The sequence below is a fragment of the Tachypleus tridentatus genome, chromosome 1 (genome assembly GCF_004210375.1).
Source record: "Tachypleus tridentatus isolate NWPU-2018 chromosome 1, ASM421037v1, whole genome shotgun sequence".
Lineage (NCBI taxonomy): Eukaryota > Metazoa > Arthropoda > Merostomata > Xiphosura > Limulidae > Tachypleus > Tachypleus tridentatus.
This window is the reverse complement of record NC_134825.1, coordinates 101,884,366-101,901,924: the sequence shown is the minus strand read 5'-3', so window position 1 is coordinate 101,901,924 and position 17,559 is coordinate 101,884,366. Positions and strand designations below refer to the sequence as shown.

Here is a 17,559-nt window from a genome sequence, read left to right as displayed (position 1 = left end):
AGGTGGAGCAAAGAAATGATAAAAAAGGAAATTTGAAAACATTTTGAATTAAATCAGGTTAAAAATTTACTTCAACGGAAGTAATAGCTTAAGTTACATAATGTAGTAATTTAACTGAAAAAGAACAAACTGAACTTCAATGACATACTTTATATAAAGATAATATTTTCCTGTGGTACTACAACACAATCCACACAGTGATATCATAACAAGCATGGAAGCTAGAATTCTTTGTATTCAGGACAAATGAGTGTGCAGGACTTTGTAGCAACATATTTAGTGCATTAAAACACAAAATAATTTCAGTTTAATTTGAATCACAGTCACAGAGAAGCCTTGAAGGAAGGAATAATGGTCAAGTAAATATTCTAGTTAATAAAGACAATAAAACTATATTCATGGAGTGAATGTAACAGGGTGAAAATTGAACTTTCAAGATGCTTGTAATAAAGATTTTGATCCATCCATCCCCCCCAAAAAAGAGTGAAAATGAAAAGACGAAAAAGCAAATTTTGCTATATAAAAACAACACCTCTAAAATAAAAGATATCATAGAATCAGAGTACTGCAAGTTTTTGTTTCACCATAACATAACATCTGATGTATGTGGCCTGCAAAACTGTGAACGACCTGTATTACGTTATGTCCTATTACGTTTACAATTTAGAAGTGTGCTAAATATCTCGGTCACTTTAAACTTCTTTCCTAAATTTAAATTAACAAAGATAACTTATGGTGTTAAAAAAGCTGAAGAATGAACAAAAACTTATTCAGTCTGACTAATCTTAATAGATCATCTTTGTTGAGGTTTTAGGAAGATGCAAGGTAATACTTCTGTGGTTTCTCTTCTATTATACGTCAGTATTCTTTTTCCAAGAATAAATTTTGGGTTGAAGTTTGCTGACAACACACTGTGCTCTGGTGCAATGTTCTTGAGCAGTTCAAACAATTTTTAGTCAACTAAGTAACCAACATTCCTATTGAAAGCAGAAAGTAGACATTAGTTGTCTTTTGTGATAATATTTAAAACTAGATTGTTATGGACACCAAACATTAGAGAAAATGGACCCATGCTTACAGTTACTTACACATTCCTCTTACATTCTGAATCATCTAAAATACGTGTAAAATATGGATAAAGCTGCACTATTCAAAAGTGACAGATAACTAGAATCAAGATTAAAATTTTTTCAAGAAATTTTCAAAATTACTGAATTCAACTTGAAACAGAGTATTCAGATCTCTCATCAACAAAAAGCTAGAAGCAATTGAGATTTTGTATTTCTGGCTGGTAACTCAAAAACAGTTTACTTGTTATCACTACTCTACCATATCCCTGAAATTGGTGGAAAGGAACTGAATACTTAGGTGATATTACAACACAGCATATTTTCAAAATTGTAATGTACTAATGCATGACAAACTAAAAAAGAACAACCTTAACTTCGTGATAAAGCATGTTAATGTGAACTAGAAAAATGTGGGAAGACAATGAAACCACAACATACAAAAGAATAACCAACAACAAAATGCTACAAGGTTGTTCAATTCTAAAACATCTACTAGAGTTGAACATTCAAATCCCCATCGCACCAAATATACTTGCCCATTCAGCCGTGGGGGCATTATAACGTGATTCTAAATCCCACTATTCATTGGTAAAAGAGTAGTCCAAGAGTTGGCAGTGGGTGGTGATGACTATTGCCTTCTCTCTAGTCTTACAATCCTACCCACCTAATGGCACAGTAGTATGTCTGCGGACTTACAATACTAGAAACCAGGTTTCGATACCCATTGTGGATGTAGCACAAATATCTCGTTGTATACCTTTGTGCTTAACTTCAAACTCGCAAACAAATCATTGTAATCCAGAAACTGACCATTACTCTGGTTTTGGAACTATGTGTGGCTAATGGTTAGCGTTCTGCACTGCGGATCACGGGTTTCGGTTTCAGTATGCCTCGTGGCCAGATGGTTAAAGCACTCGACTTGTAATCTGAGGGTCAAGTGTTGGAATCCCCGTCACACCAGACATTCTCACTTTTTCAGCTGTGGGGTCATTATAATGTAATGGTCAATCCCACTGTTCTTTGGTTGAAGAGTAGCCCCAAAGTTGGCAGAGGGTAGTGGTAACTAGCTGCCTTCCCTCTAATATTACACTCTTAAGTTAGGGACAGCTAGCAGAGATAATCTTTGTGTAGCTTTGCGTGAAATTCAAAACAAACAAAGCTGTAGTTGAACATGATCATTCTATAGTCATCCAAGTATTTCAATCAGACAATGAGTACCAGGAAGATGTAGCAAAGAGTCAATTTAGTTTGATGCACTCAGAAATAACCATAAGAAAGGCTTTAACTAAGGTTATAGAAAAGATTTTCATTATGAATTTTAAAAGTATATTGTATTATTATCCACACATAAAAAATACTATGAATGTGGAAAAATTAAGGTTTCTAGAAATATCTGTTGATCCTTAATAACTTTTGATGCACCTCTTATTAGTAACTTGTTAAATGATAACTTTTCCGTGGTCTGGTCATGAAGGTACAACACATTCCATACTCAGTTCAAAAGTATATGTAACATCACTTAAAGTATGTTTTGTAATTCTGTATAAAGGACTTAAGGTTATTATTTTTTCAACTAATTATTTATTCTAAAGAGGAATGAAGTTCTGAAGGTTTTTAAAGCTGTTTTATAATTTTACATGATGGTAAGGTTTGCACTTTAGTGTAATATAATACTTATACTTTTATAAAGAAAGCATTATGAAATTGTAGCCTGCTTCATTTAAAATAATTTTATGGTACATAGCATACATTCCAACTGAAATTCTTTAATGATCACCAAGTGGTAATTATCTCACTATTCACAAACTGTAGGTTATTATAAATTTACATTTTTACTTGTTATTCTCTATCAGTTAGAGCTACAGTCTATAAATCTTTGTTTTAATAGTTTGTGAAGTCTCACCTCCACGTACTCCTCCCCCTCCTTCCCCCTCACCTGAACATTCACCAAGTCCATCAAAGGACAAGCTGAAGTTAATGTTGCAGCAAGCAATGAGAATGACCAAAACACCAGGTGTAATCACTTTCAAAGCTTTAATTTCACCAAAGATCCACTCTCGTCTTTATGCTAGCAATACATTATACAAACTTTTGGGTAAGTATGGATAATTTATCAGTATATTATGAAACATGTCTGTCATATATTTTTCTTTACCATTTTTCCTTTCAAAAAGCACTTTCCTGTTCTGTTTCATATATATGTGTGTATATATATATACTAAAGTGAAGTAGTTGTAAACTTGCATTGGTCGTTCAACTTTGAGAAAGGACACACACCAAAATGATTAGTCTTTAACTCTCATACATGTTGAACTTTATTTATGTATCATGCTCTCCTGGAGTGAGGTCATACTCGGTTTGAAGGTTTGTACAGGAACTAATTGTATAACATGAGTGTTTATTTTCTTGGAATGTACTGTACAATATGGATCACCATTGATGTAAATAAACTGTGACTATAGGATATTGCCCTAGGACTTTCTTATTATTTAAGTAGCAAGTGTATGGTATCATCATCATTCCCATATTTCTTTTATGCAGGAATAATTTCTTTAGCTTCCAGTAATCATAGAATTTTTACATAATAAACATTGAAGATGGTTAGTTTAGGTAAAGCACCAGCAATACATTTCTGTGGCTCGTATAATGTACTTTAGTACATCAAAGTCTGTAAACTATGATCAGAGAAAAAGCAGTCAATATTATGACATTGTAGTTGAGGCTAAGAAAGAATTTGGAAATGTAACAAGAACTAGGAGGGGCTTTCTCCAAGACAAATAGTTTTTGCCATCTACAGTAAGAACTGTTTTTGTGTTATTGCTTCTTTACTTAGACCTAAAGAGTTAAGAGATGGCTAAATGATGAGAAACCCTAGCTGCTGTAATATGACCTTTGGCAGATGGTAAGTTTTGATACTCTTGATCATTTGAAAAAGGATCAACTTGATGACTTAGATGTGATTTTCAATGTATTGCAATATAAAAATAAGTTCAAGGATCAAAGGTGAAGACCCTGTAAGAATTTAGCCACTTATATAGAAAACTAGGAGAATTCTTAGGAAAGTAATTTCTGAGCATGTTTTCTGCTAAAGCAGGAGAAACTGGCAGCAGTAGCAAGTACAGCTGTCATTGTTCCAGATTTGACAACAAGGCTTTGAAAGCCCAGTATATCAGGCATTCCAAGAGAATCCACAACTTTGATCAGATAGCACAACTATCATTTTGATAAAATGGTAACATGTTAGGTGTAAGTGAAGAGGTACTTCTGATCTCATCATGGCAATGTAGTTTACTAGATTGAAAAGTCTTTAGTCTTGGTTAACGAATTGGTATTTTAAGTGTTGACGTATAACAGCTGTGGTCAGCCAAGTGACTTGCAGTTGTGTAGAAAAACCAACTTGAAGACTATACACTAAAGTATTGAAGAGGTAACAATATTTCTAAATATGCAAATTGTTTTGTATTATTTTAAAGGCACATTCCAGTGCAATGTTGTTTGTGGTGCAGTGATGGAACTGCTGCACAAAATAAAGCAGACATTGTTTGCTACAGCAGCTATCATCCAACTGCTGATATTGTACTCTGTAATTGCAAGCATTAGATCTCTATGTTTACCTCTCAGCTGGAATTATCACTGACATAGTAAAAGAAATAGATGTGATGCACATCAGCCATGTAGCTAGAATTTTAACCATTACGAGAAAAAAAAAAAGTACTTTCATGTGTACCTAGTCTCTAGTTGAATATTGTGTTAATAATTTGAAATCTTGATACAGAAAAATGAAGACATTGAATTACTCAAAATGTTTGCTATTGTGTTTGTGGAACAAGATAATTTATTACTTTAGACAACAGTCATTCATTATCATATAGATACAAGTGATGCTAGTGTGACAAAATATCATTGAGGAGGCCTTTTTGGACTTTAGGGTTCTTTATAGTTTTGAAATTAAGAGGTTACAAAGATTACAGTTGAGAGTAGGCATTATAATGTGACAATCAATTAACAATATTGATTGTTAAAAGAGTAGCCCAAGGGTTCACAATGGATGATAATGACTAGCTGCCTCCCCTCTAACCTTTCACTGCTAAATTAGGGACAGTTAGCACAGATAGCCTTTAAGTACCTTTGCATGAACTTTCAAACAAACAAAATCTAATGTGTTCATGATAATGTACTTGATATTTTTTGCTACCACATATGAATGACTGCCAAAACTGGTATTTGGATGCTGGGAAGTCAAACTGGATATTAAAATATAGACCTAGGACTGTTTCTAGCAGCCAGGGAGGACTGTATGAATTTTACCTCGTATCATTTGGTTGTGAAGTGATGTACTAATCGTTTTTAACAACACAATGAAACTTGCACTTTGAGGACTACCATAACAAAAACGTCTCATGTGGTACATTTTAGTTCTGGGAATGGTATTCTAATGCTTCAAGGATATATGTGTGAAACTGAAACAAGTCCTATAATTTGCAAGTCCAGAATGTCCACTTATCTTCCAGATAGCAGTAGTTGAGGGCTAGTTCCAGCTGAAGATTATACAAAAAATTCAAAGCTTTGGTATTTATGCTATTTATTCATATGTGCATGGGTTGGTCCACTTGACCAATGTCACTATTGGAGAATTAATGTATACTATAATTCTAAATTTATTGTGTTTGTCTTCACAAACTATGGTAAACTTTTAGTAAATGTGAATAGTTTGTGCACAGAAAATCCAATTTCTACTAAAGGAATATGATTTACAGACTGTTACAAGATTCTTCAAAGATGACTCTGATGAAGATCTTCTACATGCACAACTTCAAACCTTTGGTGTTCACTTTCAGAAAACATAAGAGCCTGAAACCAGTTCAACAAAACTAACAATATTTTATATTATGAGATACTTTCTCCTGGACAGATGTCCCTTCTGTTGCAAGTCAAATGATTTTACAACTTGTATTAGTCATGCCAGCAATCAACTCTACTTCTGTTGCAATAAGGTGCAACAGAACCTACTTGAGTGCAACCACATTGCAAGAACAACCGAATCATTTTAACATGTTACTCCATGTTTACAAAGAGAGAAAATATGCACTTGATCTTAAATACATTCTTGATGAGTTTTTCCAAAAATCAGAGCATCATTCAAGCATCTTTGCAAAATCTGATATCTTTGACTAACACCTTTTTCTTCCAGTTTGTAAAAAGTAAAAAAATAATTGACCACACCTTTAATGAATATTTAGTTAGCACAAACATTTTTGTAGTATGTTCGGCCTGCTACAAAGCACGAGTCATTTTCAAGTATTAAGAAACATGCATTGAAGAAGTATAGACTGCTGACCAAAATCTTAAGGCCAATGATAATAAAGAACAAAATATGCATTTTGTGTTGTTAGACTCAGCCACTTATTTGAGAAGAGCTTCGAAAGATGAAAATAAGAAATGGGAAAATAAAAATAAAAACACTTTTTAGCATTTAATAGGAAAAATATGAACACTATGAAATTAGCCTAAATACTAGCTGGTCAAAAGTTTAAGACCATACCAAAAAGAAGTCCTAAACTGGGTAGGAAATGCCCAACAAGAGGTTTCAGTAGTGAGTTGCACGGCTGTCATTGCGAATAACTTCAAACATTCGCTTTGGCATGGTCAATATAAGCGTTTGCAGAAGGCTGGCTGGAATGTTATTCCAAGCGGTGAAGATGGCTTCACAAAGATCATGCATTGTTTGGAATTGACATCCATTTCTATAGACTTCCCTTGCCATCCAACCCCAAACATTTTCAATGGGGTTCAGTTCGGGCAAACACACTGGATGGTTCAAAAGAATCACGTTATTCGCCATGAAAAAGTCCTTTGTCTTGCAAGCATTATGGATTGCATCATTATCCTGCTGAAAGATCCAGTCATTTCCACACAAGCAAGGGCCTTCAGTCAATAAGGATGCTTTGTTCAACATGCCAAAGTAGCCAGCTGCTGTTTGATGCCCCTGTATAATCTGAAGCTCCATTGTTCCATGGAAGGAGAAAGCACCCCAAGTTCATGATGGAATCTCCTCCACTGTGTCGTGTAGAAAATGTCTCTGGTGAGATATCCTTATCGTGCCAGTAACGTTGAAAGCCATCTGGACCATCCAGGTTAAATTTTTTCTCATCAGAGAACAAAACCTTCGTCCACTTTTCTACGTTCCATGTTTGGTGCTTCTCAGCAAAGTTTAACTGATCTGTGTCGTTGTGTGATCTTTGAAAACGTTTACGGTTTTTAAAGCCTTTCTCTCGTAGATGCCATCTTATTGTTCTCGAGCTCCATTCTGCATTCGTAAGGGCCTTAATCTGGTTCGACGATCGGCTGGTGTCTTGCCAGACAACTTGTCGAATCCTCCTGCTCAACGCCGACGAAATTTTCTTGGGCCGACTACTTGAACTTCTCGTTCCGTCTCCCTCAGAGTGTTTTAAGAAATTTGCAACAGCAGTTTTACTACGCCCAATCTCATCAACGATGGCATGTTGAGAAAGACCTTGCTTTTACAGCTCGACAATTGTGCCACGTTTTTACCCAATGCAACACAGGAAATGTCAGTGGGAAATGTTGACAATGCTAATGCTTGAACACGAATGACTAAATTTCATTACGTGTTTACCAGCAGTGTAATGGATTTATAGGTGTTGAACAACTTAAGATCATGGCATAGGCAAACTGGAAACAGGAACTATGTATAAAGGAAGGCTGAAATTAAATAAGTAAAATATTATTCACTACATTTTTTTAGATTTTTGTCCAGATAGTAAAGAAGTTGTAGACATCATAAACTTGCATTATCTTCTGCTTTAGACAAAATTTACACACCACAACGTGTGTAATAAGGCTCATAATTTTTTACCCTTCTTTTCTCTTTTGTAGTCTGCTTTACTGGCAATGTATTCATTTCAAGATGTAGTACAAAGATCTTTACAAGTTTATATGAGCTGCAAGTTTATCTCCCTGGAATGTTCATTGATGTAAATATCCTGGAATAGTTAAACACTACACAAAGACTTCTGTCTGACTTGAAAATATGTCATTGTTATTATCTGTATTCTAGTCTTTGTCTCCTGTAGTCTTTTCATCAGCAACAACCAGAGAAAATTTGTATGATAAATATTGAAGCTCGCCAGTTCAAGTAAAGATCCAGTGACACATTTTTGTGATTTGTATGGATAAAAAATGTTGTTTATTCTTTCACTTAAGCATGAATTTTTATCACTTGCTGTCTGTATTTTATTTTATACCCTTTTTAAAACTTCCTGAAAATATATCACATATTGTGGATACTTATAATATTCTGTTTGAAATAAGAATACCACATTTTTCCTCTTCTGAGCTAATATGTAGTGTATAACTTCAAGTTAATTTTTATGATTACCACTTGAGATTACCCAAAATGTTTTGAAAGTAATACAAAAGACCAGTCATGAGATTTTGACAATACAGCTGACTACTTACATCATTGACCACCTAAGCAGACAAGGCAGTATTTTCATACATGATGGGAGTACCTGCTCATTTGGCCTAAATTTCAAAATGATGGCTTGAAGATGTTGTGTTATACTGCATTTTATCACTTTTTTTAGTTTAAAGTTAAGTTTGTTTTTGTTTTGTTTCTTTCATTATAATTCCGAGTAAGGGCATGATACTGAATAAAGATTACATCACTCTTCCCTGTCATACATTTTTTAATTTTTTTTATACAAACAGAAACACACCATCATTTGTATCTCAGAATGGCTGGTATGGATATTATCACTTTTATTGATAAACAGAGAACAACATTTCAACCTTTCTAGGTCTTCAGGTTTTCTGTTTATCAATAAAAGTGATAATACACATTCTTGATGACGAGAAACCCACTTGAAATAAAAATGTGTCTCAGAACGGCTGGTATGGATATTATCACTTTTATTGATAAACAGAGAACAACATTTCAACCTACCTGGGACTTCAGGTTCTCTGTTTATCAATAAAAGTGATAATACACATACCAGCCATTCTGAAATACATTTTTATTTTGAAACCTTTTAATCATGAGTGCTCCCCATGAAAACATTTTAAACAAACAATAAGAGAATCCTAATCTACGTTTTTCACCAGAAGTGGGTTATAATCCCTAAAGACTAGCATTCTGGTATTGTAAATATGATGTGCTGCTGTATTTCTGTCTTAAATTTAATGGAGTGGATCTACTAAATATTTATTGATACCTTGTACCTTTTGTTTCATGTTTGCTCAGTCAGTAAAATGGCATTCTTTTGTGGAGTGTTTGTGTGTGTCTTTGTATGTACCATAATGGAAATATAGGTGATTTGTAGAAAACCCTGGATTCTATTGTTGTAAGTCCATAAACTTACAGCTGTTCTACTGGAGAACTGGTATTACAGAATCGATTATTAAGAATTTCTAATGAAAACTTAGCCATGTAAATCAGAACAAAAGTAACTTCTCTCAGCATCTCACTGAGTGGAGTAAATAATATTATCTACTAACTGTCAGAAAAACACATTGTTTCACAAATTCTTGATACAAAATAAAACTCTATAACCCAAATACTTTTGAAAGATGGACCTTTCTTCTTCAGAGGCAAACTGAGAATAGAAGTGTAATCCAATGAATGACATATATTTACTGATTATATACATTTCTTCCTACTTATACATAGGACATTTTTTTTTCCTAAGACAATTGACTCTTAACAGTTTTTGTAGATATCTGTAATGAATAGACTTAAAATTTGATGAGGACATTTTTTCCAATAAAAGATTTTAATAAGGTGCATGAAATTTTCAACATTATCTCTCACATTTTTTATAACATTCACACTTACCGTATTTTCAGGTTAATAAGCCGAATCGCCGAATAAGCCGAGGCCAATTTGCAGCTCTGAAAATGAGGGTTTTTGCTTATTACCGCCCAATAAGCCGAGGCCATTTTTAAGAAGTGACAAGTTTCTTCAAAATGATTTCTTAGTCTCATTTCAGCATCAGCATGCATGTTGTGTGTGATCATTGGCTTTCTGTAGTAATAAATCTATTATTTGGTGCTATTGACGATAAAGATGATGAATTTGATGGATTTTAATAAATTTCTGAGATTAAAATGTGTATTTTTTTATGAATTTTGTTATTTCTATGAATACATGTCATTCGTAATGTATAGACCTTTTTCTATTAATAAATAAAGTTTATTCAACTGAAATAACTCTGTCGTAACTGTGAGATCAAAGGTATGATTTTGGGGCCGTTTTTGGTCCAAAGCTGGTGATTGACCAATAAGCCGACCCCCAAAAATCAGGTACAAAATTTAGGGCCAGAATTTTGGCTTATTAGGCGGAAAATACGGTATGTAATACTTATATACACATGTTGGTAATTATTAATATTTTGTATGTATATGCAAATTTCTGAAAGCTCTTCCCTCCATCATTTTGGTTACTTATCATCTATGCTTACTAACTGATAGCATATTATAATTTTATTATTACTTTCTTAAATTGAATACCTTTGGAATCAATCAAAATCATAACTTTTATTTTCGATAATGTTGCATTTTTACTAATTCAGTAGATAAAAAATGTTTGCAGCTTACTTATTATGGGCCAGTGATTTTTTCCCAGAGCTCTTCTTGTTTAAGATTAGTCATGGTAAAAAACCATATGATCCAACTTCATTTTATCTCATTATTAAGTTTAGTTTTCTATCAGTTATTTATTTTCTGAGAACATCATACAAAAAATTATTACTCAAATTTAAAGATTTATTTACAAGTACATTTAGAAATATGTGATTGAAGTTTCATGTGGCTTTTGATTTGCCATTAGTAGGATATTTGAGTTTTTTGTTTTTCTACAGAACTTCACAAGATTGGAGTTGTTCACCTGAGACAGGAATTTCCTTATGGAGATATATTTATCATTCAGTTCTGAATTTCCTCACCAAAGTTACTTCTGTTATTGAGATTCCTGGAGGAAGCAGCTTCTTGTCATCATACTTGAAAAGTATGTAGCTTATGTATCTGAAACAGCACTCAGGTCCTGGAAGTTGTATTTTTAAGTTATCAACATTACTATATCTACTTGTTATATGAGCCTTTTGAAGGTTTGTTTTAACTTCTTTGTGATAAATTATGTTAATTTTATAGGTAAATAGATGATTCTATCATAAACAATGTATACACTGTAAGATCTTAATTAATTTTTGTTTATCTAAAATATTCCTAAAAAAATGTTTTATTTACAGATATTAACAAATTTTCCTCCAAAATGTTTGTGTCAAATTATAGATAATATTATTATAAAAACAAAACAACCTGAATGTGGTCACAGCTTCTACAGCACTGTGTTACTGAACAAGTGAGTAATAAACAGGACTTAAGTTAAGCTTGCTAATGCAGCATTATGTTTCTGTGACAATCTGTATGGATGTCCTACATTTGAATTTTTTTAATATTCAAAGGCAGTGATTTTATAATACATTAGCAATTATGTACATTTGTGGTTCTTTTTAGGAAACTTTGATTTTATTGATTTTACAATTTTGAATATATCTTGTGTTTGAGATTTCATTTTTGTAACAGCTGAGGTTGAATTTGCAAGAGCAGGATTTAATTAATTTGAATGTATCTTGTTTTTTTTACCTTATAAGATAAATTTGTAACAGGTATGATGTATAATTACATAAAATACTGGCTCTTTTGTATTTGTCAATATTAAAAATATATTTGAGTTTTATATATTTGGTTATACAACAGCAGTTTTAGTAAACATGTTTACAGATTTCATGTTTTTTATTTAGTTATATTCTTTTATCTAATAAAACTCAGGGGTTCAAATACTTTCAGAATAAATTAACATTTGAGATTCTTTAGGAAAAAAATGAATTTTTAAGCAACTATAGAATTTTTAAAACTGTTTTTCTAAAGAGGAAAAATAAAATTGGTGAAACAGTTGATATATGAAATACTCTTTCAAGTTGTTTATTAAACTTTCTACACCTACACATGCAGTTAATTTTAATATTATATACATATATATATATACATATATGTAATATTATATACATATATATGAAATATTTAATTAGTACTTATGTTACTGCTGTTTTTCCTCTTCAGTATTCAATATTTTAAAGTTGATGTATCAGTTATTCTTTTAAGTTGTTTATGAAACTCTATACACACAGTTAATTATAATATTATATATAACTTGTTACTGTTGTTCTTCCTCTTCAGTGTTTAAAATATTTAATGTTATTCAACAAGTACTTAGGTCTTAATATTTTATTTATTGTATTATATAAATATTTTTTGTTTAAAAATTGTGTGAATTGTGTTTTCATCACAACGTGATCTTTCATTTTCAAAGAAAACATCTATTGAATTATCTCTTTTTATATAACTTTCTAGCCACAACACCAACCTGCATACCTATAAACAGTTAAAGAATATTTTTTTTAGTTTTTCTCTTCACAAATGACATCCCAAGTCTCTAAATTTTTATATTCTTTCAGTCACATCCAAAACTTGCAAGAAGACAGATCAGTTTACTACCAGTTCTTTACTGTTATTATCCATCTTATATAAACTTAAAATTTCCTTAATCCACTTGCCAAATTTGTATGGTCGTCGACATCATTTAAGTATAAAATATAAGATTTTACTTCCATACCTGAGTGTTTAACATTGTTATTGGTGGAATATAAAACTTTATTTTTATATGTTTTCATCTAGTTAGATTTTACATTATAAGCATAAAAAACATAATTTGCAGTAATATCATTATTTCTCGCATAACTTTGTAAATGTGTTTTTCATATCAAGGGACAATAAATAAAACATCAATTGCAGTGAAAATGATGTGTAACTTGTGTCTATTATTTTGGTATTTGGTCACCCATTTTAAGCAACAGATTAAAACCTAAGCATGTTTATGAGAATTTTCAATATTCTTGTCTGAATTTGGATTAATGTTCTCTGTTGCAAACCAATGTTGAGTTTCTTAGGCATATATTGAATAGAGGAGTATCTACAAATCCTTCTAAAATCACAGCAAATCTAAAAACAACAGAGAAGTCCCAAACATTTGGTTTTAATAGTGGCCTATTTTTCAACAGTAACAACAGAGCTAACATTCCAGTTTTCTAAATGTATATATTTTTTCAGTTACGCCCAAAACTTGCAAAATTGTTTTTTGTGTTAAAGTATGCCTGTGTTAATGTACTTGTGTTAGTTTATCTGAGGAGAGAGGACTTCTTCTCATTCTGAATTTGAAAGAGTAATTGAAGCAATGATGGTACAGGATAGTTTGAAAAATACACTAGCATACATAAGCTGCATGTTAACATCCACTGAATGCTATGATTATCTTATGAGCAAAGAACTGTTTGTTGTAGTATTACTTTAAAGAAATTTGGCTACCATTTGTGCAATCAAGAATTGAAGCTTGAGTAAATCATGCATTATTGAAGTGATTGGTGAACATTAGAGAAACAGAAGGTATGGTATACCTTCTTGACATATTACTGCTGTGAAATCTAAACCACACAAATAGTGAAGATTCAACTGATGAATGGATGCCAAATGCAACAGGAGAAATGATATAAGAAAACCTGATTAATAACCCAACACTTATTATGGGCACCTCTTGATGTGCAGCAAGGTGAAGCTTGACTGTCACTGATTGGTGAAAGTATACAAAAACACATAAGAACAAACATCAATTAAATGAAAGAATATTACTTTGACTGAGGAGTCTGGTCATGGTGATCACAGCCTGTTTTATCACAATTCTGGGTTTGCTCAATGCTCTTTCTCCAGATGCACTTGACACTGTCAAGGATATTGTACAGTAAGAGTAAACCTATACAACTAGATGTAGTGGTTTAATAAAGTTAGTGTTGTGTCAGTATCTCTCCTGGTGTGCTGGATCTTCAAAATTTTGAAACTCACCTTCACCATCTTCTTTAAAAGCATCTTCATTATTAACCAGCTAAGTTTTACTGACAACTTCTTTGGTCAAATTTGGCTAACAACCTAAGTTAAAAAACTTACCACTATCTGGATTGTTCCTTCAGAAGGCAGTAATTTCTGTTGTTAGATACTTTGAACAGTTTGTTGCACATTCCATAACTTCCCTATTCTCTTCAATAAATACATTCCCATTTCTTATAAACAAAGAGTATATTATTTCCTCTTTGACACTGAATTCTGACCAGCACTGCCTTTTATGTGGCCTCTTCTCAAAGAACATATTTCTGTGTGCATTTGGCTTATTGTAGATACCAGTTGGAGCCTCATATGTCTGATATAAGGGGACAAGAAAGCAAAATTAAGGGAAATAGAAATCTCTGTCCAATGGTTTGGTGTATGCGAGCCATTCATGCTGCTATTTTCATTTGTTGTGTATAACTCGATGGTGCATTTCCCAATTAAAGCATTTACCATTAGTTTCAGAGTAAGCATAATAATGGTTACTTAGACAAAAATCTTTTTAAAAGAAAATACTACTTATTTCCTGTGATTCAAGTCTTGTATTGAAGAACAATTTCTCATAAATATGATCACTAATTGGATTATTAACCTGTGATGAAAATTGAGGGTCATCTTGTTTCATTTCAATGGGACTATTATCGTGATTAGACTGTGCTTCTAGCATTCTCTTTTCACACTTTCCAATAATGTTGGGAGTTGAGGGGCAAAGGCTGTCTTGATTAATTTAGACAGGGCTATCATCAGATTGTGCATCCAACAATTTCTCCTCAAAATTTGCAACATCCTTTTTTGGACCATTAACCTTGTTTGCACTAGAATTTGCTGAACAATTGATACCAGAGCTGTAAAGTTCAATGAGTTGAAAATATGTAGATTCCCATCTCTGTCTATAAAGTTGCCATGTGATGTTATGTTATTTAAAAAGAATTGTCTCCTTAGAAGTTTCTTGACCCTGAAAATTTATATGTTGATATGAATGAGTGCATAACCTTAAAGAAACCTCATAACATAGAAGTTATGGTCACAGATCATACTACTCTCAAAGGGAACTTAGAAACTGATATTGGATCCTGTTATTGGACCCTCTCACTTCCCTCTCATTTTGACAACCCAGTATTACAATATACCTTTATTTCAGTTGTAATTAAATATTATATTCCTTCACTATATAACATACACATTATCTTTCTAGCATGACAGTAGTAGTAAGTAAATAATGGACTATTTCACAATATATTTTTATTCTTTTTTCTCTCATTTCTATAAATATAAAATTCCTTTTTATCTAAATATTGACTTTAAAATTATTGATTGTTTGTTTGTTTGTTTTTGGTATTAAGCACAAAACAAAACAATATGCTATCTGTTCTCTGTGCATCACAGGTATTGAAACTTGGTTTCTAATGGTGTGAGTTTGTTTACATACTGCTTTCCCACTGGAAGCTTTTTAAATTAATCTATCGGTAATATTCTTACTTTTCATTTACATTTTAATAACTTGAATAAAAGGAACTCTGAGACATGAGTCCAAGAAGCTCAAAATAAAAAAAAAATTTAGTATATTTGTCATGCACTGAAAGATATTAGACTCTCCTCCAAAATTTGAAGTTATGTTCTGTTTTACAAAGCACTGGCAACTTATCTTACCCACAGTTTTTTTTATGTAATATTTTGCCTCTCAGCATCATTACTGTTAGTCATTTCAGGAAATCTCAATGGTAATGTTACTAGTTAAAGAACCTTCCATTAATTTCAGGATATTAAATTACTACCAGAACACATATGCAATGAAATCATGAGTTTAATGTCATGTACAGTAATTTTTGTAGGCCCATACAAATAGGTACAATTCCAACAAAGGAGATGATAACAAACCCTGATAATGGAAGTAGCAAGAAAATGCTTTAAATAAAGCTATTAGTACAAGTGAGAAGAAAGGTTCAAGTAGTAGCCATATGGAAAACAGAATGCATAGCAGTTACAAAGAATAAGATCATTCCTTTATACATTATCAAAGAAGATAAGGAACACATAAGTTTGGTTAATAAATTCAAGTACCTAAAAAATTGGATAGTATCAGGTGGTAAATGTGATAATGAAAGAACATGGAGGATAGAGATGGAAAAAGACTGCTTTCTGAAAATGAAAAATATACTGACAAATAGTAAAATTTCTACAGGAACAAAGTTAAGAGTTTTGGACTTTTATGTTATATTTTTCTCATATGTGGATCAGAATGTTGGACGGTGTTATCCAATATGCAATAGAGAATTGAAGTAATTTAGTGCAGTTCTTAAGGTGTGTTTTATAGGTGTGTGGGACAAGGCATACCTTAAATGAAGATTTTTGTCAAGAGGAAGCTGCTTACCAACATTATACAAGACATCTTGGACACAGGAGAAAAAAAGAAATTGAAAATGTGATCATCAATTAAAAGACTGAAAGAAGAAACAGTGGAAGGCAAAGATTAAGTTTTTTTTTACTTTTTAAATTTGATAATGGGGAAAAAATGGGATGGATTGACAGTGCATTTAACATCCTTGGTCTGTACGTAATTGATGCAACAAATGCTTCCACCATTGTGGCCATTCTGATAAATGTCCTAACGAAGTGGAATCTCTAAGTTATGCGGGCAGTGTTATGACAGGATGGCAATCATATCAGGTGTTGCTACAAAGATTTTGGAACTAAAACCAAGAGCCATCTTTACACTTTATTATGGGCATGTTAGCTCTTTTACTACATGGTTATGACATATGAGATGCTGAATCTTAACCTAATATAATGTTTAAGAACAACACGAGACCTATTGGTCCATCTCAGCTGTTCCACACTCTAAACTAAATGAACTTAAAAAAACAAACAAAACACTTAAAGCAAAATCTTATAATTCATATACTTATAATGCTTTTTCTTAAACTATTCTAAATTTACTGCCTCTCCAACATCTGCAGGCAAACTGCCCCATGTGCAAAATAAAACTGTTAGCTGAAGATGTCTCCTACTCTGTCAAAATTTATGAACTTTTGTCACTCTGTGAGGGTGAAATTTTTTCCACAAAACTTTGTAACTCTCCCCATTTTCCACACATTTCCTTGATTAGTGAACTAGGAACATCCTTCCTTCCCTCCTCCTCATCTGAAGACACTTCCTCAGTTGCTGCTCCTTCTGAAGATCTTGGAGTTCTTTCGTGGATAGCTCAGTGTTGTGGTCTTTCACCAACTCCTCCACATCATCACCACTCACATTCAAGCCCATACACTTGCCTATTGAGACAATATCCTAGACAACAGGCTCAACCTCAAAGCCTTCAAAGTCTCTATCTGTGACTGAGTCTGGCCACAATTTCTTCCAGGCTGAGTTCATGGTCCTCAAAGACACTTCCCTTTAGGCTTTGTCTATGATCCTCAATCAATGGAGAATATTAAAGTGATTTTTCCAGAACTCCCCGAGGGTTAACTCTGTGTCAGAGGTC

The 17,559-nt window shown here is 32.7% G+C and overlaps 1 protein-coding gene across 8 annotated transcripts in view; it reads left to right on the top strand.

Moving 5' to 3' along the window:
• LOC143257092 (uncharacterized) overlaps nt 1–12,947 on the top strand; it is a 78,185-nt gene extending 65,238 nt beyond the window's left edge. For 7 of the 8 annotated variants that reach the window (XM_076515325.1, XM_076515348.1, XM_076515311.1 and 4 more), the window contains 2 exons: nt 2,959–3,165; nt 10,949–12,947. In XM_076515325.1, the coding sequence (XP_076371440.1) occupies nt 2,959–3,165; nt 10,949–11,022 (281 nt within the window). In that variant the 3' untranslated portion in view covers nt 11,023–12,947. Of the gene's footprint in view, nt 1–2,958; nt 3,166–9,935; nt 10,095–10,948 lie in introns of all 8 variants that reach the window. The other variant, XR_013031684.1, reaches the window with a different exon arrangement.
• Nucleotides 12,948–17,559: the final 4,612 nt, after the last annotated feature.